The 25,443-nt window shown below is 39.8% G+C and overlaps 1 protein-coding gene across 1 annotated transcript; it reads right to left on the bottom strand.

Moving 5' to 3' along the window:
* Positions 1–2,774: 2,774 nt before the first annotated feature.
* Positions 2,775–15,682, bottom strand: LOC124858218 (coagulation factor XIII A chain-like). Its single transcript, XM_047350132.1, has 18 exons — positions 15,634–15,682; positions 13,449–13,518; positions 13,245–13,347; positions 12,974–13,150; positions 12,193–12,441; positions 11,453–11,571; positions 11,262–11,369; positions 10,779–10,953; positions 7,459–7,597; positions 7,171–7,274; positions 6,996–7,084; positions 6,688–6,841; positions 6,498–6,607; positions 6,188–6,356; positions 5,944–6,098; positions 5,416–5,552; positions 5,236–5,341; positions 2,775–3,986 (listed from the first exon to the last, which is right to left on the bottom strand). Exons 2-18 carry the CDS (start codon positions 13,479–13,481, stop codon positions 3,951–3,953), a joined length of 2,163 nt encoding a protein of 720 aa, XP_047206088.1. The 5' UTR covers positions 13,482–13,518; positions 15,634–15,682; the 3' UTR covers positions 2,775–3,950.
* Positions 15,683–25,443: the final 9,761 nt, after the last annotated feature.

Genomic DNA, 25,443 nt, shown 5'->3' with positions numbered 1-25,443 from the left:
CTCTAAAAAACATGGTCAGGTGCCTCTACCAAACCTTTCTACTCCAGACCCGCAGGATGACTCTGCTAGAGCTCAGGGACCCAACTGCCTCTGTTTTGATAATGATCCAAAATAAAGAACAGCACAAACAGCCTGAACAGCCATTTTGATATTTTTATGGCCATTTATCACTAGTGCTTTCACCTCCAGTCACTTTTTCATTTAAATTTTATCTCTGACTGCTCTTCTTAAGTTGTCCATCATCCATGGGTTGCAAGACATCCTCTGTGTCTGCAGACCTTCGGTTTTGTAATTGCCTGATGCCACCACCTTTAAGTTAAATCATCTACATCCCAATCACTGGTCTACATGTGGACCAGACTGAATTCAAATTATATTATTCCTTCTAGCCGCTGAACTTTTTCTGAGGGTAAAATGTCCCAGTCCAGCCCACATCTCTTTAAATTCTCTTCCCAAGCAGGCAGACTATCTTTTAATCTTTGAAAATGCTCTTCATTTAAAGTTCTCCAGGAAAAATTGGGTTTAAGACATGGAACGTCTTGTTTTGTCCTTCACCTGTCCTCTTTGGAAATCCTTCAGTAGTTCAGTATTTGTAGGACCTGAGCTGTTTGTTTTATGCAGAAAGAATGCACGCCATGCTAAGAAAGGTTTGCAGCACATGTTTTTCACACTGCCCCTTGTGGCCGAGAAGAGCTTCAACAAGTTGGGCTAAGATGTTTAGCACTGCAGAGCTCTCACAGAAGAGAAAGTTAGGCCCAAGTTTGTATTGTTATTGTGATATTCTGCTTTGTCCAGTCTACTTTTTATGTGACATGAAGTTTGTGGAGATTGTTGGTTCCTCCTCTCCACCTTTTCCTTTTCACTGTTGGATCAAATCCTTAACATTAAAGGAAAAATGGACGGATGCAACTACAGAGACATGTTTGTTGTCCTCTGGTGATCCATCCTAAGCAGTTAACCTAACAGGCTAAAAGTTTTCCTGATTTTGGGGTGACTCCAGGTTGGGGAATGTTCTGTGCCAGCAGTGGTCTTCGCAGCTCCAGAGGAAGAACTGTGAGTCTACGTTTGCGTGTCAGAACCTGGAACGACCAGTTTGTGGGATGCTGATTCATCAGATAACGTTGCCATGACGTCGACCTACCTGTGACTGCAGGGGCTGTGGGTGGGGTCTGGGCACGCTGATCCACTGAAACATTTCTGTTTGGGTTTTAATGGGCCTTTTAAAGCCGGATGTTGTCAATCAGAGTCACTGTTTCAGGACCAGAGACAGAAAACATTTCCAGGTGTCTGAACCAGGATGAACTGTAGAACCATCTGGACAACCGGGTCCCAACTACAGTGATGCAGGTGTATGTTAACACAAGACGGAAAGACATCAGCTATGAACTACTGAGGAAGCTGCTGATGATCTGGAGAAACCAAAAATAAGTGTGAAGGTTGCTGGATTGGAAGGTAAAGACTGTTGACGCCCTCTGGTGGCAGGCTGTTTTAACTGCATCTGCGCAGCTAAAAACCTAAACATAAGTAGAATCTGGTCAAAGGTCAGTGTTTGTCCCAATATCACCATTAGAGAAATAACACCTGAGGTTGAAGTCTGAACTTTGACTAGGCCATTGCAATGCCTTGATTATTTTATACTATGATATTTTTCACCTTTTATGTTATAAATTAGCTGCAGGTTTGGAGAATATTTCTGTTGAAGACCCAGTTTGGACCGAGCTTCAGCTGTTGGACAGATGGAGAGGAGACCATGGTCCACTGAGTAACTGCAAGATGCTCAGTTCCTTCCATCCATCCATTGTGGAACAGTTTGAGCAGATATCCCCAAAGATCATTTTCCATCTGATTCTCCAGGAAACAATCCCGAGACATACTCATCTCCATTGAGTCCTGGTTCTGACCCAAGGCATCTTTGCAGTGGGACATGTGTGAAGCACCTCCCTGTGAAGGACAGAATCTTCAACACAGGTCCTAGCCACGAAATTTGGGCCCTTTTGAAACAGAGAAGCAGTGACCCTGTCCCAAAGCGTGAGTCCAGCTATCCTGTAAAAACTCACTTGCTTGAATCCATGATCTTATTCTTGTGGTCATCAACCACAGCCTATGGCCATAGGTCCAGTTTGTCCTCTCCCGCTCAGCTCCTTCTTCACCACAACAGACCAGTCCAGGATTGCCTTTGGAGTGTCAGTCCAGGGTGGTGGGGTTCAACTTTCTGAATAAAAATGGGACCAGAGAGTGTCCTAACTTTAGAAGGTTACATCATCAGCGTAGTGCATCTGTTGAGCCACCACCTGCTGGGACCGGTCCAGTGTGGTGATTTAGGTGGAACCCAAGGTCCTTAGGCTACAAAACAAGCCCATATCATTAGATCTCCACCTCCATGCTTTACCGCTGGTGTTTGTGCTGATATGCTGGGTTTGGTTTTCTCCTAACTGACTCTGATCATGCAAACATTATTATTATTATGAATATTATGATTATTATTATCCACGTGTTTTATCTTTAATATTAACAGTTTATTTCAACAGAGCACACATGGTGGGCTTATTCTGTGGCTTTTACTGTGTTTCACTTCTACCTAAAGTTGTAGCTGCGCCCTCTGGTGGTTGCAGCATTCAGGACAACCAGAACCCTTCCTATGTGAGGTTTACTGCCTGCTCATGATGTAAATTTGGTTTTTAGATATATTAAATGGCAAATATGATGTAACAAGAAACATATTGAATCACTGAGGTTTATAATTGAATATAAATAAAGATCAATGAGACATTCAGTGTCTTTAAAATGCTTTATTTGTTTGTACAAAGTGTCATTATTGTTATAAAAAGAAGATTATGGTAAACAGAAAATAAAAAAATCACATTTGATTTGTCTGTGCAGAAATTTAAGGGATGGATCCTGAAAATAACTTCAGTTTCCGAACAAAAAGGAACAATTTGACGCCCAAAAAAATCACCACATTAAGCAGTTTTGTTTTTTTTTTTTTGGATTTCCTCAGAAATGAAAGACAAAAAGGAGAGTCTGAATTGGTTTAATTTAAGTGCCTTTAAATTGTGTTAAAAATAAAAGAACAGTAAAGAAAAGGCAACATAAAGGGAATTTGATGTTTAAATTGACTTTAGATTAGAGGACATTTTTAATAAAAAAGCAAATGTTTTTTTTTTCACTTGTGATTTTATCCAAATTAGGATCTTCCTATTTATTTTTGAAGTAGTTAAAAACAATAAACTTTAACATTTTTGAATATTATAAATGACTCATTCTGACATTAATTTAAAGAGTTTCTTTGATCTTTTTGAGCTTTATTTTAGTCGTTGAAACATCGACTTTAACAGAACTTGTCTAAACTTGTTATTAAACTTATTGTATTTTTCTACAACAGTAAAAATATCTAGTGATAATTTTGGTTGATAATGTTTAAATACAGCTTTGATATTTAAATGTAAAAATAAAGAAGATGATTATATGGGTTTCATTACAATACAAAAATAACTTTGTTATTTGTCTAATTAGTAATTTCTGTTAGTGCTAAATATAAATATCTTCATTGATTATTTTAACAACTATAGATTAATTTAGGAGTCTGTCCAACCTGTATGTTCTATTTAAAATATCCCTTGCTTGGAATTAGTAACATTTAAGTTAAGATTTATACTCAAATTTAGGTTAGAAGCATGTATCATCACCTCTAACCACTGAGTTAATTTTTCAGGTTCATATTCTATCCTCATCAGAACCATAAAGACAAACAGATAAACTGATAAATGATCTGAACATGTTAATACTCCAATGCTATACTACTGTATGAACTGAACACAAGGCTGATTTCTGCATTGATGATTTGAAGGATAATTTCAGGTGATTTCATGAAAGAAAGAAAAATAATCATCAAGGTTGTAACTTGTAGAGCTTGTTGTCTCCATTTAGCCAACTGGATGAAAAGATGAAGGTTATGGCATCATCTTCACTTCTAGCATTGTGGTCACCTAAAAAAAGCAAAACACAACAATGAAAATTTCATTTTATAGTTAAAATCTTTTTTTAATAATATTTGCAAATGTTGCAGCAGTCAGTATCTTTCGAAATTAATCTCAAAATCTGCCAAACCAGCTGGTTCTCTAATGTATCGTTAACAATTACAGTTCAGTTTATTTATATAGCACCAATTAATTTCAAGGCACTTTACAGAAATAAAAAGTTCTGTTTTCCACTTTTAGCTAATATTTAAACAGCAACATTTGAACTTTTTCATTTTAATAAATTTTCTTAGTAATCTATCCTCTAGTCATAACCAATATTTTAGGCATTGGATAATAAAGGGTAGGGTTTACCGGCTCAGTTTTAGTCTCATAAAACTAATTTAGCTTTCAGCCAATATTTAACTTTATATTTAATGTATTTAATAACAAAACATAATATTTAATATTTATTTAATATCTTATTGTTAATTAAGTTAGTTTACCAACTGGAGTGTTTAGCTAACATTTAGCTGATGTCTGTTTTTTGTGTTGAGCTGCAGCCTTTTAGCCTTTTAGCTAACCTGCCCTGAACAAACATTAACATTTTAGCACCTAAACTATTATTATTTGACTTTCTGACATTTAGTGATGACTTTAACAATAGTAGCTCCTTTAGCTAATGCTATAGCTAGCATTTATTGTTGCTAACCAATAACTCTAAAGGCTTATGGATTTAGTTTGAACCATGACCTTTAGCTACAGTACACAAAACACTTTATGTTTAACATTACATTTATTCTTGACATTTTTGAAGTGTAGAAGATTTTAAAACTTTAACCATTTAAGTAACATTTAGCTAATGCGTGCGATGCTAAATCTTGTCATAAAAAGTTGGAGCTTCAAATTTAAACTGTAGTTTATTCTTTACCTTTAGTGAACCTTAAGTTTTTATTTCTTCAAATTTGAGTTTTTTTAATAGAGTTTTAGCTAGTTTATCACTAGTATTACTGCTTTGTCGCCTCAGCTAAAACTTTAGCAAATGCTTTAGCTGTCAAACCCACAGTCTTTGGTATTTTTAACTTGTAGCTAATATTTTAATTGCTATCTCACAAGCTTCACTCTTTCTAAACACTTATATTGAAAGAGAAAGAACCAATTTTAAACACATTTTGCTATAAAACTAATAATGAAGTTTGTGAACCCAGATAATTGATTTTAAATGAGTGGGTGTGTGGAAATAAAGAAAATGTGACATCTCAGATGTTGTGCTACTTACATCGGGCAAGTTCTCGCAGTCCAGCACCAACAGTAAGGTACGGAGACCTGGTTTCTGAGGTCTGAAACCCACCTTGCGGGATATTTTACCCATAGGAGGAATGGTCCTGAAAGATAAACATTTTATAAAAATGCAGCACTTCAAGCTGAGAGTCCCTGAGGCAATCTGAACCGGGTTTACCTGTAATTGTAGACCTGGGTCTCCAGCAGTCCAGCTCCCTCCATGGCCAGCTTGGCGCCAGTGAGGGGGAAGTTCAGGGTGTTTGTGAAGGAAACGATCACAAACATGTCACTATTCACCTGAGGTCGCCCACTCAACTGAAAAAAAGGTACAACAACAGTGTCATTTCTAAATCTGTAACTTAAAAAAAAACTGAACTTGAGAAAGTTTTTGTGTGCAGGGAGGACAAGGGTTAAGATTACAATAATTGGTAGGAAAGAACAACGGGTCGGAGCCAGAACAGAAATTACAACTCCCATGTGAATGTGGGCAGTGGTTCTAATTACTGCTTTTTATCAGAAGTGATAATTCAGCACTAATGAATTACAGGTACACTGAGGTCACCACAGAACTCTTTTAAATCCCTGCACAGGGTGCCAGTTTGGCAGATATCCAAGACAGCATTTCTCCTGACCTTCTCTTCCTCACTGGATATAAAAACATATAAATCTTCTCCTTATCAACTCAGATTTCTCCTGCAGACTTTACCGTTACGTTCAGTGGAGGAAGCTTCAGGGAGATTGACTTGACCTCCGACACCTCTTCATTATCAGTTTGTCCTATCACGCTAATCTCCAGGCTGCTATTAGGGCCCAGGTGAGACATGTACTCCTGAGGTGGAATGTCAAATACTTTAGTACTGCCTGCAATGGAAATGCACAAATCGACAGTGTTAGGGGATTTCCTCTTTAATCTGTAAAACACCCAGGGATATGATGCTCATAACGCTCACTCTGGTAGGGTTCCACATAAAGGCTGAAGTCCTCAATTTTGAAGGGATCTGATGAGACCACTCCGGTGTAGTAAGTGACAGAGATCTCCATGTGAGCTTTCACAGATTTCATCAGGTCACCTTGGTTGTGGAAAGCCAGGGCAATCTTCAGAGGTTCACCCGCAAAGCCCTGGATAGAGAGACAGAAGAAATGGCTGCAATGTTACTCCCAGGCTTCTTACTCAGTCCTCATGTCAACTTTTCATTTCCTTCCAGACTCAGAGTCTTGGATGGATGGATGGATGGATGGATGGATGGATGGATTCCTTACTGCTTCAGCTGAAATATTGATTGACAGCTTAGAAGTAGGGTAGTCAGAGTGATCTCTTGAACATCCGTATTGCTCAGCCAGATCCATTGTCTTCTGATCCTCTGAACTTCCTATAGAGTCACATTATCTCCATTGACATTCAGGTACTTATTTTGGTCATGTAATAGATAAAACTATGTGTATATATGACCTTCTGGATACTTGTAGGTCCCTGTGATGTCCTCAGGTCCCCAGCCGGTCATACTTTTTGTGTAAATGAGCTTTCCAACATACGTTTTGTTCACCTTGAATGGGGTCATATTGCCGTAGCGGTCAATTTTCATATGGATCAGGTCACTGTTCACCTAGAAGACATACAGTCAATCATCAGGCCACCTTACTAATTTAATAACTAACCCTTCAGAGATCGCAACAGTAATTATTGATGCTTTTCAGTGCGGTGTTACGTCAGACTCTTGTTTTACTTAGTGAGAAGTGTTTGGAGATGAGACAACAGACCTCAGCAAAGACGAAGCTACAGTCAAACGGGTGACACAGCTCTCCATTCTTGATGGCGATGACAGGGGCAGGACCACAACGGAAATATCCTGGAATGCAGCAAGATATAGTTGAGTTAATTGTTCCTTAGTGCGTTTCTGGTTATCTTTGGTTATCTTCTTGCTATCTACCATACCATCACTGGTCTCCTGGGGCGTCGCATCCACCACCTGCCATCCTGAGTACTTTGGTGGAAGGTCAACACGCTTCATGTACGCCTCATTCCAACAGTGGTAGTTCCTGCACAGAAAACAACTTAGTGTCAAAGAAAATGACTTTAGATGTTTGTTAGTTTTGGTGGTTTAGAAGGGGCATTTTTGATTTAAAAATCTAAATAGTTCAGTTTATTCCCCCTACCAACACCTTGGTTATAGTCAAGCAATAAGACTGTACTGAAATCTCATAACCAGGTGTTTGGACTAACCAAATGGAGTCTCTGGTGTTGCGTCTGTCAGGTGTGCCATCCGCTTTAAAGATGAGCTCGGTCTTTAAGTTGCCCGTGTTGTCGTGGGCTGAGTTGAAGTTGGTGATGAGCCTTGATGGGATCCCAAGGCATCGTAGGACTGTAGGCAGAGAAAATGTCTCATATGAAGTTATTCGTTCATATTTGACATAAAACACTTTCACATAGAAATTAGATAAGAAACAAGAAATATGAACTATTTTGGTATTCTTTAATTTATCTGAAATGTTGTTGATACATTTTCCTGTTCTCTAATTTTAGCAATGTCTGAAACTGATAATCTAAGCTAAGCATTTGTCACTTTTTCACATTTTACATTTTGGCAGATGCTTTCAGATATTTTAACAGGTAATCTTTATATAAATGTATATTTAGTCTCTATTTCTTGCTAATATTCCAGCTGTTTTACTCATAACTTTCAGCTAACATTGCAAATATTAATCCTTTTTGCTTTTGCAAACATGCAGTTGCTACTTTTAGCAAATATTTCATGTTTTTTCCTTTTAAACATCAAGCTTTTACATCTAGCCAATATTCCAACTATTAAACCCACAATCATTAGTTTTTAACCCTTAGCTAACAGCTAACATTTTTTCTCAATCCATTGCATTTTCAGTTTTTTTAAACACTAAACATTTATACTGACCTCAGTTTCAGCTGTTCAACACATAACTTTAATCTTTATTTAAGCCTTTTAGTTCAACCCCATCAGAATCAGAATCAGAATCAGAATCAGAAAAGATTTATTGCCAAGTACGTTTTTGGACATACAAGGAATTTGTTTTGGCGTAGTCGGTGCAATACAATACAAATGAAACAGTATAAACATATCTACAATATAATATAAATATATGTGCACAGTTTTAAGTGAGTGAGAGTAAATATAGAGCAGTATAAGATGCAAGAGCAATACAACAGTGCAGGTGATCATTGTGCAAGTAAAGCCAAGTAAAGCAGGAGTCCAAGCTGAACGTTAATGTAACGCATAGTTACAGGTTACAGGTGTCCTGTCAGCAGGAGGGGGTCGGTGATGTCTTTTAGGTGTGAGAGCACAAGGCGCTCAAAGGACTTCATCACCACAGAGGTCAGGGCGACGGGTCTGAAGTCATTAAGCCCTGTGGTCCTTGGCTTCTTGGGAACAGGGACGATGGTGGAGGACTTGAAGCAGGCTGGCACATGACATGTCTCCAGTGAGGTGTTAAAAATGTCTGTGAAGACTGGAGACAGCTGATCAGTGCAGTGCTTCAGCCTGGCTGGTGAGACAGAATCCAGACCAGCAGCTTTCCGGGGGTTCTGTCTCCTGAAGACTTTGTTGACGTCCCTCTCCTGGATGGAAAGAGCCGTCCTCGGCGTGGGTAGGAGGCCGGTGGGGGGGAACTTCAGGGTGGGGGTTGGAGGTGCCGAGGCCCCTCTTGAGGTTGGAGAGATGGGGGTGGTGGATTGTGGCTGTAGCTGTTGGGGGGTGTCGTGGGAGATGGTTGCAGGACTGTCCCTTTGTCTTTCAAAGCGGCAGTAGAACTCATTCAGGTCGTTGGCGAGGCGTCGGTCGTTGATGGAGTGGGGGGCTTTCGGCTTGTAGTTGGTGATTTGCTTGAGCCCTTTCCAGACAGACGCAGAGTCGTTGGCTGAGAACTGGTTTTGGAGCTTCTCAGAGTACAGTCGTTTGGCCTCTTTCACTGCCTTGCCAAACTTGTACTTTGCCTCTCTGTATATGTCTTTGTCCCCACTCCTGAAGGCCTCTTCCTTATCCAGTCTTAACCTTCTGAGTTTAGCTGTGAACCAGGGTTTGTCGTTGTTGTAACTCACCCTGGTGTATGATGGTACACAGCTGTCCTCACAGAAGCTGATGTAGGAAGTCACAGCCTCTGTGTACTCGTCCAGACTGTTGGTAGTAGTCCTGAACACATCCCAGTCTGTACAGCCTAAACACGCCTGGAGATTCTCCACAGCCTCACTGCTCCACTTCCTTGTCGTCCTCACAACAGGTTTGCAGAGCTTTAGTTTCTGCCTGTATGCAGGAATCAGGTGGACCATGATGTGGTCGGATTGGCCCAGTGCAGCACGTGGGACGGCGTGATAAGCGTCTCTGATGGTGGTGTAACAGTGATCCAGAATGTTGTCCTCTCTGGTCGGACATTTTTATGTTTATGTTTTTTAGAAAAAAGCTTTGGCTTAGGTGACACTGCCTCATTTTAGTCAACATTTCTTGCGGTTACCCAATAACCAAGTTATTATAGATTTGTCAGCATTTTGACCCATTACTGAGCCTTTTTTTAGACTATTTACCTTTACCCTTCAGGTTTGTAAACCCAACAAACCCTTACTTTTTGAACTCAAAGCTTTTACTTTTAGCTAATATTCCAGAGGCTAAACCCACAAGCTTTAGAGTTTTTTTCTGATTTAGCTAAAAGTTTACTGAACATCCCACAATAATCCGCTACCTTCTTTCAGTACCAAGCTTGCACACATACTTGATATTTCAGTAGTTTAACACATAGCTTTAGCATTTATTTAACAATTTTAGCAAAGACATTTAGCTAATACTATAACTATAAAACTAATAAGCTTATAGCTTTTTTAACATAAATTGCATTTCATCTAATATACCTTTTTTGTTTTGTTTTCCTATTGTTTTAGCAAAGATTGAGCAATGTTGTAACATTTACCAGTTCACATTCAGTCAGTTTCTTTTTTGTCAGCTTTGTAACCCATAGAGTTTGTGGAATATCAAGGCCTGCCAGGTCTGTCTAGTATTTGGGTCACTTTCATGGGCTCCCAATCTAATTAGTGCACACACACTGGACTCAAGGTTGTGGTAATCACAGTGTTCTGTTGTGTCTGGACGGCCTATGTAGCTTCAGAAATTATGCAGAAAGTAGGCCAAGCCATCAGTTTCACTCTCCGTTTCAGCCATCTTGCATGCTGAGTTAAGTAAGTCTTTGTCAGTGTAGACACAGTGTCTACAGGGTGTTGCATGAGATTAAGTATTGTTATTATTGGGTCATTGGTGGCACGTACAGTATGTGCAGTATACATGGTATGTGAGAGCTACGGGGCTCATGCCTCCAACATTTATTTGTCATGCCCGAGAAAATCAGTGGCAGCTAATGTTGTCTGGTGATCAGATTACATCTCCAGCAGTGTCAAATGGAAGGTGATGCAAGCAGGTGATTTTCTTTAGGCAGCAATTACTGAATGTCTTTTTTAAACCTTACTTTGACTGAAACTCCAAACAAAGTAACAAATTGTGACCACAAAATGGTTTTAGTTGACGGTCTTACAGGTGTTGAGGACTCCGGCATACACCCAACACTGAGCAAATGAGACCGGAGCACCAGTGGAATGGTACTGCAGGAGAATTTTGGCACTCCCTGTCCAGGTCGTTGGGGGTGTACCCATAGAGAAGTCATTACTCCAGTTCCCAATCAACACACCATTGTCATCCTGAGAGTTGATCTAGTTAAAAACAGAAGTCAACGGTCAGACAACCTACATTCTGAAAGGAAAATATGCACATTAGCTCCACAATAAGTTAAAGAGCAGACATGTCACATCATGTGAAATGACCAAAACTGCTTTTGTGGGAAATAGTAAATTGACTTAAACGACCAGCACCATATGACAGACTTAGCTTATGGGTTAACATAGAAAAACTACAAAAACCCACTACCAAAATTGTACGAACATTTTTAGGGATCTAACTTAGTCCCCAGTGGGAGATTGAACTGCTTACTGAAGTCGTAGGTATTCTAAAGTATTCTCACCAAAGCAGATGCAGACCGAACCATTGTGATAATGTCACCACGGTTATTGATGGGCATCCGGCATGCGTCCATGATGTAAATACAGGCGTCCAGAACACCCTCCTCAAACTGCATGAAGGCAAACATCTTGTTGAAACCAAATTCATAGTATTTTATGCTTTGTGCTTATGTTCATTAGGCCTGATGATTACCTGTCCGTACACCCAGCCACGCTCACCCACATGTTCTGCTGTGCCTTGATATATCAGACCAGTAGAGTTCAGAACATACTCCATGCGTCCGGCGTCATCCGGGTAGAAGACATCATCATCTGCAAACATGAACACATATTCAATCATACAGTTCAGAGACCAACTCACACTGGTCAAATACATCCAGTCAAGGTCCATTTACCAGCTGGTAAACAGTAAGGTTTCATTTGGAGGCAAGGTAAATAATGATGACCCTTGTGATTGTCCAAACTGTTTGCACTGCATTAAAGATATTAAATATATTCAAATACAAGAGGATGTTTCATTTTATGGACTAATATTACAAGCTTGTTTCTCGAAATGTCTTGTAATTATGCGATTTTAATTGTTTTTTTTATCGATATTACTTAGAAAACAAGAATTTCCTTTAAATAATCCATGCATATGATACAACTTTGTTAGTATTTACTGTATTTAATTACAAATTTATTGTGGTAAAAATAAAATGATGAGAGATGGGAGAAATTTAAATAAATAAATAAAGTAAATGTTGGGATTCTGTCAGGAGCTTTACTTTAACTACAAAAGGTCACGTAACCATTAAAATGTACAGTAAAATGACACTGGCATTTATCATCAAAAGATGAAATAAAATAAGTTTTAAGCCGTTGGAACCAACAGGAAAACTGCACTACCTTCTACAGTCACCAGGTGGCAGTAAACTTAGTATGGTGTGGTACCTGGACACCAGGGGTTGAACAGCATGTAAATGTTGGTGTTGGGGTCCTTCTCGGTCCGCTGCATACGATTTCCCACAGAGACGGCCACGTAGATACGATACAAGCCAACAATGGCCTTGGGGTGCGCTGTGATACCGAGGGACACAACATTATTCTTGTTTCCAAGAATCTTTCCAGTCCAAGAAGCACTACGACGGTTACCGAAGGTCACCACAACCAGGGAGTCCTTGTTGGCAGCAGGGTCAGCACCTAAAGGAGAGAAAATTAGGGAAATGTTATGAAATAAATATGTACACTCTTTCACACAAGACAGTAAAAATACATTTTATTGCAAAAACACGAAATATCCTCTTTGTCTAGCAGTCTTGACTCATGTAGTACATACTTCTGTCAATCTGTGCTATGACAACATCTGGTTCAACATCCTAGTCAAAGTTCAGCCCTAAACCCAACTAGGAATCTGTGACAAGACTTGAAACTGATGTTCACAGTTGTTCTCCAGCTGATCTGACTGAGTTTGAGCTGTTTTACAAAGAAGAAGGAGAAAATGTTCTGTCTGTAGATGTTCAAAGCTGGTAGCGACAAGGTGGTTCTACAAAGTACTGACCCAGTGGGCCTAAATTGACATCGCCTTTAGATACGTGAATTCTCTTTTAAAACAATTTTTAAAGAAAACTCACAAATCTATTTTCAGTTAGTTTCTACAAGGTTACTTTCCAAACATCAATCTACTTCTGAGGGACGCCACCCAATCAGAGCCCAGATCAGCACTGAAACCTACCAATCAGGAACTCCATCTGGAAATCGTCTTGAGGCATCACCGGACGGTTGCAGGTGAGGTTGATGGTAAACTGCTGACCACGACGCACCACCAGGAGGTTGGTCATGTACTCACTGGTGTAATGATTAGCTTCATTGAAGTCCTTCAGCAGGTCGACGCCCACGACCGTCAGGGGTTCTGAAGGAGGCCCAACATGGCAGATGACATCGTTCTTTTATGATTCAGCTCATTCTGGTAGCCCTAAATCATCTGAAAACGATCCGAATCCTACCAGTTCCAGCTGGCACTGATCTCGGTATGAAGTCAGTTTCACCTTCAAATGGCTCAAACTCACGAAAGTCATCATGATCAATGTGCAGGTTTTTGTTTGGCACCTACAAATGAATCAGAACCAGCAGAAACACTTCATGAATTCCATATTGTTTTAACTTGGAGGCTTTAAAGTAATGTATGATGTTCTTGGGATGAACTTTACCTTACTGGCGAACCGAAAACTTTTTTGTGACATGAAAAAACTTCGTTGGGGGACACAACAGATGAGAGACCTAAAAACAAGAGTAGAGGTGTCAGATATCAATAAACATAAAAGAGATTTTCTTTTTAATTTAAATGTATAATAAATACGTAGCAGACTTACATATAATAATACATATAATTCCAATATTTATATGGAAATTTGTTTTCTTGCTTTATAGAATGTTATTTTTTACAATATTAAACACGGCAACTAATGTATATAAAATTAGGTACAAAGTGACCCCCAATGCTAAGATACACAAGATACCCAGAAACTACGACACATTGTCCCAGGCCAGGAACCCAGCAAGAACCAGGACTCACTGGTTGCCATGGAGATCCCCTCTCTTTTCAGACCAGCAGTCAATAATACAAGCCCCAAACAAACAGGTCCATTGATTCGTCCAGCATAGGAGGCAGAACCTTTCCATGTTCACACATGGCGATCCTGTTGTGTCTGCTGTGTTTTATGTAACTGTCAGAGAAACGTTTCAATTCTAGCTCCAAAGCAGAAGCTGATGAATTATGGTTTGATTGTGTCTGCATTCTGGGACGATTGGACAGAAACGTCTTATAAAAAGGACGCAGAAAACCTACAGATCAATGCATGTGGAGAAGAAACTCTGAGCATGAAAGAAGCTCCAATCTAAATGCTTCTGAAGCTGGAGTTGCTGACATCATCAGGATCTAAGCTGAACATTGTGGGGGGAAACCATAAAAATGACCAAAGTCAAACTGTGATTGTGGAAAAAATCAGTTTAAGGGATCAGGAGACCAATTTATTCAGCCTGTTGAGCCTGATGTTCGAGCTGTGGAGGCTCCTCGTTGCTTTCACTAAAATCTAATTAAAGTCAATGGAGAACATCTATCTGGAATTCCATGCTGGTGCTAATTGTTATATCCCAGTATTCCTGATGGAGCTGCACACTTCCTGGATCTCTGTGTTGGTTATTCCAGTCCTAATATCAGCTAATGAGCCAGATATTAAAAAGTGACCCCTCAGATCTTCTTCTGTTGGGTCCTAGAGTTATAAATCCAGCTGGTGATGAGGCTGCCTCCCTGCTGCTGACACTCTGGAGCTTTTTCATCGGAAGACTTTTCTTATTTGTCAAAGTTTCCGTTTCATTTTTATTTCAGTTTTTATAGTTTTTATATTGTCAGGTTATCTTGTATTTTTAGTTAGATTTTAAATCTAGTTTTTAGCATTGCTAACATCCATACAGTCATTCTCACTAAATCAGAATATGGTTCTGATGAGGCCCAGTTGTCTGATTAAAAGAATATTTAGAAAATAACAATCTTTAAGCAGGTTTAAAACATCCATTTCATTAAGTCCACATCTCTGTATTAAAATGATTTTATTGGTATGATGTTATATTCTAACCTAAAATGCCGTTTTTTGATTGGCTGGAAGAAGAAAACCATCATAATTGACAAAAATAAAGGCATGAAATCATCAGACTGATTTAAATTAATTTATTTAATGTGTTTTTATTTACTGATGGAGATACTGGAATAAATTAACTTAATAAATTAACCTAAAATAAGTTAAACATTATTGAATAAAGTTTTCTTAGAATCTTATTAATGAATAAGAGTCAATTAATTAAATAATTATTGTTTAGTGTTTTTGAATGTTGCTATTTTTACATTGTTTATTTCTGTCTGATGTTTGCTCATTTTTAACTGCGATTAAGTTGAATAATTACTGGATTTTATTTATTTAGTTCAACATTTTCTGGTGTGAATCTTAATTACTGTTAAACTTTTTAAAGCACATTTGACCGTGTGGAGAGATCCATAAATAAAATATAATTTAATTATTTTATCTGAACTGAGCTGATACCCCTGATCTATGAGAAACAGATCATAAATGTTTCATCCCCAAAACAACAGAAAAAATCTATTTTAACACTTAGATAGTTTAAAAACATTGTTTAAAAACTACAGTTTCATATTTTCAAGATCAGTTTCTTTTCTAGAGTCACGATTTACGTAAATAAATACTTTATAATTTAATTAATTACATCAAAAGATGAACCAGTTCCATTTATGGTCTCATATTTCTCTTGTTACAATAAACATTTAACCGATTAAAGCATTTTGCAGATTATGAAATCATTTTTAAAAAGGCTGAAACTCACCGTTAGGATTGAGAGGCGTTCGCCTGTCAGGGTTCTGATCCGATCAGAAGATGATCCGAACGGCTGCAGCATCACTTTTTATACACAATCACCACTTCCTGTTTCTATAAACACACAGCGGAGTTTCCTCCTCTTCAGAGGACTTCCTGCTGACTGCAGATTTACTCCACCGTGGATTCAACACATCACCTCCTGAAGATAGACAGCTGGTCCCCACTAGCGACCATAAACTGCTGACAGCTGGTCATAATATGGAAGCAAGTTTATTTGTATCGAACATTTCAGGTGCTTGACATGATGAAAACATAAGACAACGCAGCAGTGAAATATTAAAGCACGTAAAGTTGACATTAATGAGATTTCAGTTAATAATTTAACTGGAACAGTCAAAGGCAGCTTTAAACAAACTTTGCTTAACTTTGATTGAAAATTATTTAGGATTTAATTTCCCAAAATTGCAATATTTCTCTTTCAGCAATCATTTTTCATTTCTAATTATAACCAATTCATATTTTTGAACATTTTAAAATGTCTTATTTGGGGTTTAATTTCATAACTTTCTGACCCTGATCTAACCACCACACATGACTCCAAGCATTAAGGAAAATCCTCATAAAATGAGATGTTTGAGCACAGATTGTTGGTGTGAGTGAAGGTGACCCCGACCTCTCAGGCCTTCAGCACTTTCCATCAGAGGCTCAGAGTTTTCTTCTGAACCCTGTAAACATCTGGCTGAGGTGATCAGTCCGAGTGCTTTATGCAGTAAATAAACAATCCAGAGAGAAAGTTATTCTTTTCTTAAATAAATTATTTTGAAATAATATGAGCTGCCAAAAGTTCATCTGCTTTATAAAATCAATACATGAATGTGATGCAAGATTATTCAAATCAGGCTTAGAAAGTCTAAAAACATGGGAGCCGTTTTATGGAGCTTCTTGTAAGAAGCATGAAGGCAGCCAGATCCAAAACATAACCTCCGCTCATGGCGGCCATATTGGATTTAAACATGGCTGCCACATACCTGACTCATGTTTTTACTCTGAACAGCACATGGAACGGTAATCAGAGTGAAACTTACATCACATGTCTGCCGTACGCGAGATTTTTCAGTAATTTTACAGATCACATAAAATAAGGAGAAAATAGCAAAACCGCTGCAGACCAACCTTCTCATGTCTGTTCTGACCAAATATTTATTATTCATATCTTATTCTGCGATCTCGCAGTGATTCAGACTCTTACGTGTTTCCGGGTTGAACAGGAATCTATCAAGGTCTCCCTGTTTTCATGTGATTTAAAGACAGAACATAGATGTAGAAAAGCAGACGCTGTATTAATATATGTTTATCGTAGTTGTTGGTGATCAGTTAGACAAAAATGACCAATATCTGCAAATAGATCTAACAGAACATTTTACCTCTAAACTAAAACAAAGTTCTTGATTTAATTCAGTTTTAGTGAGAAGAATTCAACAGTTCATAAATATAAACTCATATCTCAGTGAATCAGATTTGATGCCACAATATTTAAATAGTTTTAGGTCAGATGAGTTGTTGCTCTGATCAGTTATGACCTCCTGCTGCTGGATATTATTTCCTAACCTGAGATGAATAGATAATATCATCGTCCGTGAAAGCAGGTAGGAAACAGGAAACATCTCCAAAACATCTCAGATTATAAAAGTTTAAAGTCTAAATACTGTCAGCCATGAAATTTATAAGATATCAACTGTTGCATTTGTGTTTGTGCTTGAAGACGGATTCATGTTTTCAGGAGCTTAAAGTCCTCATAGTTTAGACTTTAGACCTTTGGAGCAAACAAGCTTCTCACAGCAGCTTCAGCTCCTGAGGTCATAATGACTTGCTCATATCTCAGGTCATGTTTACAGCAGAGAAGCTGCAGATTTCAACGTGTTCTTATTAAAAATCTGCTGAGGTGTAGATGTTTGTTTAAATGTAATAATCTTCAGCTTTGTTTCCTCTGATCAGGTTGTTCTGACACGCTGCTGCTGCTGCTGCTGGTTGGTTGGTTTCTCTACTTCCACTTTATCTCTCAGATTCAACACTTGTCTTGTTGTGACTGATGGAGTCATGAAAAGATGAAACTTCAGACGCGTTTTTAGTTGCATTTTGAGTGCTTATCTGCAGACCTCTGACTGACTTCAGTCATGTGGGTCGTCAGCAGTCTGCTTGCAGAACTGAATCAGTTTGATGCAAATAAATCACTAAACGATAACGCAGACAGTAGGAGATGTAATCACCAAACTGTGTGAGGTCATCATGACCCTGAGCTGTTCCAGGTCAACATGTCGCTGCAGGACAGGAGGAAGATGGAAGGAGGAAGTGAGAGAAAAGGACCAGGGAACTTCTCACCCTGCAAAGTTGATCAGATTGAAGCTGGAAATGATCCATCAGCAAATGTTTGATGAACTATTTCCTCTTCCTCATTAGAAGCTGGTACCAGTGATGCTGCTGGACCAAAGGTGTCTGAGCACTGGTCCAGATCAGTGGGGACAGATTTAGTCTATAATTCATTGAGTCATGATAAAATACAAGGAAATATAACAGATGATTGGGTTTTAAGTTGGTTTTAAATCATTTAAATAAACAATCTGACTCCTCATAGCTATTACTTATTACACTAACATGGGAAAAGGAGAAAGGTTTGTGAAAAACTAAGTACACCCTATTGTTTGTAGGTTAAACTTTAGCAGCAATAACTGTCAGTAGAAGGTCAGAAGACATTTGCGGTTTGGTTTGGGTCATGTAGGAGACACAGCAAACACACAGCAGAAGGTGCTCTGCTCAGATGGGACCAAAATTTAAGGTTTAAGCTACAGGGACGTCCCAGCAGATTCAAGGTCAGAGAGTGAAGCTAAGAGAAATGACCAGAAACCCAAAAGCTCCGTCTCAGACTCTAAAGGCCTCAGTTAGAAGGTTAAAGGTCTTGATGGGACAGTAAGTGAAAAACGGCTGAGGCAAAGCTGCATCTGAATGAAGCACAAGACTTCTGGAGTGAGACCAAAGTCAGAGATGTTTAGCCACCTGCCTGTCAGCTGAAGCTTGGTCCAAACTGGGCCAACAACAGAACCATGATCCCAAACACAGCAGCTGATCTATAACAGAATGGCTTAAAAATGAACCAAGGTGCTGCGATGGCCTAGTCAAAGTCCAGCCCTTAACCTGAAAGAAATGTTGTCAGACCTTCACGTAGTAGTTCAGAAACAACTTTCTGCAAATATCAATGAACTGAAGCAATGTTGGGAAGAAGAGTGGACCAGGTGGGTGAAAACGTTCTGGGACTCATGATATTTTGATATTCTTTACTGACTTGGGTCGTTGAAGTTAAGTTGGAGATATCTGGAGCTTAATGATGGCTGTGATTCCTTTAACTGCTCAAACTGTGTCAGTTACTGACAATCAGCACATTTTTCTAGATGTGAGAGAAAGATCAGAACATAAAGAGCATAAAAACTGGGCTGGATTGGGATCTGATCAAAATCAGAATGCTTCAGTTCCATTTAAACTATTTTAGCCAATAAAACAAATTTTAACAACCTTTTAAAGAACATTTTACATGCATTCATTTTCACTGTGACCATAAAGAAACGTTATGCTGTAATTAAGGTGGAATGCCTCTTTGAGAGCCTTTCTGATGCTCCGTGTCTGAATGTTAATGGTCTCCATCAGAATCAGAATCAGAATCAGAATCAGAATCAGAACCAGAATCAGAATCAGAATCAGAATCAGAATCAGAATCAGAATCAGAATCAGAATCAGAACCAGAATCAGAAAAGCTTTATTGCCAAGTACGTTTTTGGACATACAAGGAATTTGTTTTGGCGTAGTCGGTGCAATACAATACAAATGAAACAGTACAAACATATCTACAATATAATATAAATATATGTGCACAGTTTTAAGTGAGTGAGAGTAAATATAGAGCATGTATAAGATGCAAGAGCAATACAACAGTGGCAGGTGATCATTGTGCAAGTAAAGCAGGAGTCCAAGCTGAGCGTTAATGTAACTCATAGAGTTACAGGTTACAGGTGTCCTGTCAGCAAAAAAAGGGGGGGTGTGGGGGAAAGGGAGAGTGTCAGGGTGGTTTCTGGACTTTGTTAACCAGGCTGGTGGCAGATGGGAAAAAACTGTTCTTGTGGCGTGAGGTTTTGGTCCGGATGGACCGCAGCCTCCTGCCAGAGGGGAGAGTCTCAAAGAGTCTGTGACCGGGGTGGGAGGGATCAGCCAGAATCTTCCCGGCCCGCTTCAGGGTCCTGGAGGTGTACAGTTCCTGGAGCGACAGTAGACTGCAGCCAATCACCTTCTCAGCAGACCGAATGACACGCTGCAGCCTGCCCTTATCCTTGGCTGTAGCAGCGGCGTACCAGATGGTGATGGAGGAGGTGAGGATGGACTCAATGATGGCTGTGTAGAAGTGCACCATCATAGTCTTTGGCAGGTTGAATTTCTTCAGCTGCCGCAGGAAGAACATCCTCTGCTGGGCTTTCTTGATGAGGGAGCTGATGTTTGGCTCCCACTTGAGATCCTGGGAGATGATGGTTCCCAGGAAGCGGAAAGATTCCACAGTGTCAATTGTGGAGTCACAGAGGGTGATGGGGGCAGGTGGTGCTGGGTTCTGCCTGAAGTTCACAACCATCTCCACTGTTTTTAGAGCGTTGAGCTCAAGGTTGTTCTGGCTGCACCAGTCCAACAGATGGTCCACCTCCCATCTGTACGCGGACTCATCACCATCAGAGATGAGTCCGATCAGGGTGGTGTCGTCCGCAAACTTCAGAAGCTTGACAGACTGGTGACTGGAGGTGCAGCTGTTGGTGTACAGGGAGAAGAGCAGAGGAGAGAGAACACAGCCTTGGGGGGAACCGGTGCTGATGGTCAGGGAGTCAGAGACGTGCTTCCCCAGCCTCACGCGCTGCTTCCTGTCAGACAGGAAGTCAGTGATCCACCTGCAGGTGGAGTCGGGCACACTCAGCTGGGAGAGCTTCTCCTGGAGCAGAACTGGGACGATGGTGTTGAAGGCAGAGCTGAAATCCACAAACAGGATCCTGGCGTAGGTTCCTGTGGAGTCCAGGTGCTGGAGGATGAAGTGAAGGGCTAGGTTGACTGCATCATCTACAGACTTGTTGGCTCTGTAGGCAAACTGCAGGGGGTCCAGGAGGGGGTCGGTGATGTATTTTAGGTGTGAGAGCACAAGGCGCTCAAAGGACTTCATCACCACAGAGGTCAGGGCGACGGGTCTGAAGTCATTAAGCCCTGTGGTCCTTGGCTTCTTGGGAACAGGGACGATGGTGGAGGACTTGAAGCAGGCTGGCACATGACATGTCTCCATTGAGGTGTTAAAAATCAAAAGCAGCTGGAATCTTGGTGTTATGATGGATGACCAGCTGACCTTTAAAGGTCACGTTGCCTCCGTCGCTGGATCGGGCCATGCATTGTTAAACCTCAGACAGAGGCCGTACCTGACCCAATACGCCGCCCAGCTCCTAACACGGTCGATGTTCATCTCCCTCCTTGACTGCAGCCACGCCCTCCCAACTGGTCTCCTAGCCTGTGCTGTGAAACCTCTGCAGATGGTTCAGAACGCACCAGTGCATCAATTAGAGCCTAACAGAACACACATCACCCATCTGTTCACTGAACTCCACTGGCTACCCTTAGCAGCCCACATCAAATCCAAGTACCAGATGTTAGCGTTCAAAGAGCTTCATGGAACGGCTTCCATCTGCTGGAGGACTCTCCCAGTGGAGATGTCAGTAGATGATAGAACAGCTCAGGGTCATGGTCAGCTAGCAGTGACTACACCTCACTGTAGACAATCCAGACTCTTTTCATGGGTCGTTTCTCGATGGATGAATGTCCTACCAAACCATGGTCTATCTTCCAGAAACTCTTGAAGCCCCAGCTCTTCAGAGAGCATCTCCTACCCGGTACGTCCCCACCGTCTCTACTGCACTCTATCTCTACATCGTCTCCTCTGACAGAACCTGACCAGAGGCATTCCTTCAACATAGCTTGTTGTCAGCTTTGATATTTACTGCATTTTATGTCTTTATTTGAACGTTTCTTTGGATAGAAGTGTACAGAAACACATGAACATAACTTAAACATTGACACAGTCGTCATCATACAGCTGCTGAATCCTCCTCTGAGCTGGGAGTCACCTCCTGCTGAGGACGAGTCGATACCCAGCCGAGAGTCAGCGCTGCCGCAGAACATTTTAACTCTGAGGCAGTTTCTAATTATCCTGCAGGGATTTCCAAACCTGCTGCTCAAACAGCCACGGCTAACTGGCACCAATGTATAGCGGAGAGACAGCAAAAAACGTGTTGGTGGCTGGAGATGCAGCACCTCTGAGTCCTTTAAAGGGTCTGAATGAAACTGTTTTTCTAACCATCTTAGTTTTAGGGAGATGTTTGACCCACATGCAGGAGATTGTCAGGACATGCAAGATGCTTCAGACTAAGCTGATGTCCAGGTTTTCCTTTAAGGTCACTGGGAGGAAGGCTGTAAACTCAGGTGAGTATTGGACATGGCAAGAAAACCGTGAAGGAAGTATCTTATATCCTACAGTCAAACATAGTGGGCTCAAGCCCACCTGTGTTCTGCAGCAAGACAATGATTCAATGCACAACAGCAAAATCACCTCTGAAAGGGTCGCCCAAAACAAGATGAATATTCTGAAGTAACTTAGTCAAAGTCTGGGCTTAAAGTTGACATTGTGTGGCATGACTTTTTTAATACTGAAAAATCCACCATGTGAATTTAAACAATTCTGCAAAGCAGAGTGGGTCAACACTCCTCCACATTGATGTTGAAGACTCATTCCCAGTTATCACTAACATTTGATGGCAGCTAATAACTGGAACAACCAGTTATTGGGTTTAGGGGGGTAAATACTTTTTCACACAGTGCCAGTTTGATTTGGATCGCCTTTTACTTTAATACATGAAATGATCATTTGGAAGTTGCTTTCTGTATTTATTCAGGTTAAAAAAGAAAATATAGAAAATGTTGAAAAACGTTTTGAAGAACATAAAAGAAACTGAATTTCACAAATCCTGCAACTACATTTTCCTACCACCGGAGGGCGATGTTGACTGGTGAAACAAATGAAAGGGTAATGAAAAGTAAGGATGTTGTTGTTTATTTACCTTCTTATTTCTCTTTTTAGTGAATCAGCAACCAAACTGAGAGACCAACTGAACACAAAAGACACAAGAGGATAAAATAACGGAAACAGAAAAGTAACTTAAAACACACGTTTAATGTTCTTGAACTTCCTGTTGTTAACCAGCAGAGGTCACTGATGTTTCATGTATCGTTTCAGAATCACATGAGGGGCACGAGGTGAGTGTCTGTCCAGCTGTTTGCTGGCTTCTGATTGGACAGATGATCAAAAGGTAAAAATCAGAAGACAAAGTCAAATTGAGGCATCACACCTGTCTGCAGACACTTATCTTCTGCATGTGAGTCGCCTGCATGAGGTCTCTACGTCACAGCCGCAGGGTCCTCACAGAGTTGGAGGTCTGAATGTGTGTTTATGGGCGCTTGTTTGATTAGTGTTATGAGGACCTGCCAAATGGGTTCAGAAGTTAGAAGAACAGATAAAAAACTTTCAATTTCAAGTTTCAGTATAAGTGTTTTTGGTCAAGAAAATCTGTGTGTGTGTCTGTGTGTGTGTGTGTGTTTGTGTGTGTTTGTGTGCATGCATGTGTGTAGTCTCCTGCTGCAGCGCTGCATCACCTCAGGAAAATATCTGCGTTAAAATGCAGCAGAGAACCAGCTCTGAATTGTTTCAGATTCTGCTGACGTCAGCAGGAGGAGGAGAGACCCCCACACTGTGTGTGTGTGTGTGTGTGATTCAAACACACACACACAACCTCTTGTGTGGGCGTGAGTGGGTGTGAGATCTCTGGTCATTCACTGCTCTCCAATTTTACTCTCCTCTCAAACAGCATTACACCTGAGACTTCTTATTTCTCCTCCACCTGTCCAGATTTCTATTGGTTTAGGTTTTCATCTAATGAACTGAAATAAGTGAAAAGGGCATTAAGGCAAAACTTTATCACAGAGAACCGCTGATTAAAACAGTGTTAAAACATTATAAACACGCCTGCCTGTTTGGAAGATAATTTAAAGAAATGAGGGCTTGAGCAGGGCTTTTGTGCAGCACCATGCAGTACCTTCCAGCTACCGGTGGGGGCAGTGTTTAACCAGATGATCGTTTTCAAGGTTTGAATAAACAGCCTGTTTACTTTATTCTTCACCTGATTAAGGACCCATTGTGTTTCTGTCTTAGGTCCTTCTGTGCATTTCCCAACGACGTTTCTCTGTTAATGTTCTTTGTTTATTTTTTATGATTATTAGGTCTTATTCTAACTTTAATGTTGTGTTTCACGTCAAGTAATTACTGTTTATCGCTTTATTTTTGTCTCTAGATTCCTGCTTAAATGTGAATGAATTATAAAACATTTTGTTTATTCAATATTATTTTGTTTCTCTTGGTTTTGTCAAATTTTTTGCACAACAATTTAGTACAACCAGTGTACAAAGTTTACACTTGTTTGTAAAGAGCTGAATTAAAAAACAATCATAGTCACACATAAATAAACTAATGACTCACTGCATCTTTTTTTCATTTTTGAAATTCAAACAGAGGTTTGAGCATTTTTGCTGTTGTTTGGCTCACTGTGGCTAAATGTCACATGATGTTACAGCAGCCTGGGCCTAAAAACACAGTTTTATAGTAGAACGTATATTAAGTGTTTATGATCAAATAGTGTTTATTTAAAACTAACAATTATACTACTAAAATTATTTTAATTATTTTGTTAGTTCACTTTATTAAATACACATATGGTTGATTTTTACAGGTCATATAATGGTATAACATTTATTTATTATTATTTTGATTTTAACACAAAAACTTCAGCTGAAATCCGGCTGCTGCTTGTAGCCTACCAACTGCTATTTGAAAACAATAGATCCTAAATGAGGGTGATGGGCGACACTCCTGCATTTGTAAATCACGACTATCTGTAATTTTTAACAGGAATTATTTACAAACAGCCAAATTCTTTCATGAAATTGAAGAAATTGTGGCAGCCTTCTTTCAGCCTGTAGTGTTGAGGGGCAGTGCTGTGTTCTCTGGCGTCTTACCAAAGGGATTTTAACCCAGAGAAAGCTGGAACATTCTATCACTTCTGAAAGTGTAACTTTTTAAACTTTGTATATCTTAACACCTGTAAGAAATAGTTTCACATCCGGCCCAAAGATGAACACCACCTAAATATTTTCCCGACAACAAACCTGACTATGGAATGAAGGTCAGAGGTTTCTGAAGAGTCTGTAGTGTATATTAAAGACCCTGAAGTAAGGCACCATGTTCTAGGTCTGTGTTAGGAGCATCAGAACCAGAACCAGGATCAGAATCACATATGTCTCATTATCCAGAAACAGAAACCGGAGTGTAAATTTTCTGGAATTTAGAAAAACAGAAGGAACTAAATCTGAATCTAGAAATCCAAAACCATGAGGTCCAAGAAAGGTTTTTTTGATGTAAAACTCTGAGTGAAATTTAAATATATTTTCAGCTGGGTTTATTTACATGGTGTCAGTTCAAAACAAATCATCTGAAGGCAAAAAATCAGATTTACTTCCAGTCCTCCAAGTCTGTGATTATATGTATATATTATAACTTCTTATTTACAGTATATTGACTCTTCTTGGAGGAGGCCTTTTATATTTTAATAACGTCAGTTGTTTATCATAAAAAATGAAAACATGTTTT

This window comes from Girardinichthys multiradiatus, chromosome 21, assembly GCF_021462225.1.
Source record: "Girardinichthys multiradiatus isolate DD_20200921_A chromosome 21, DD_fGirMul_XY1, whole genome shotgun sequence".
NCBI lineage: Eukaryota > Metazoa > Chordata > Actinopteri > Cyprinodontiformes > Goodeidae > Girardinichthys > Girardinichthys multiradiatus.
This window is presented reverse-complemented; position numbering and strand designations above follow the sequence as displayed.

What these genes read in the sequence shown, in the direction of transcription:
- LOC124858218 (XM_047350132.1), bottom strand. Translation starts at nt 13,481, where the DNA reads ATGTCACAAAAAAGTTTTCGGTTCGCCAGTAAG. An exon ending in TTCGGTCTGCATCTGCTTTG is followed by an intron (nt 10,954 to 11,261) that starts GTGAGAATACTT and finishes GTTTTTAACTAG; the next exon opens with ATCAACTCTCAGGATGACAA. An exon ending in AACACCAGAGACTCCATTTG is followed by an intron (nt 7,275 to 7,458) that starts GTTAGTCCAAAC and finishes TTTTCTGTGCAG; the next exon opens with GAACTACCACTGTTGGAATG.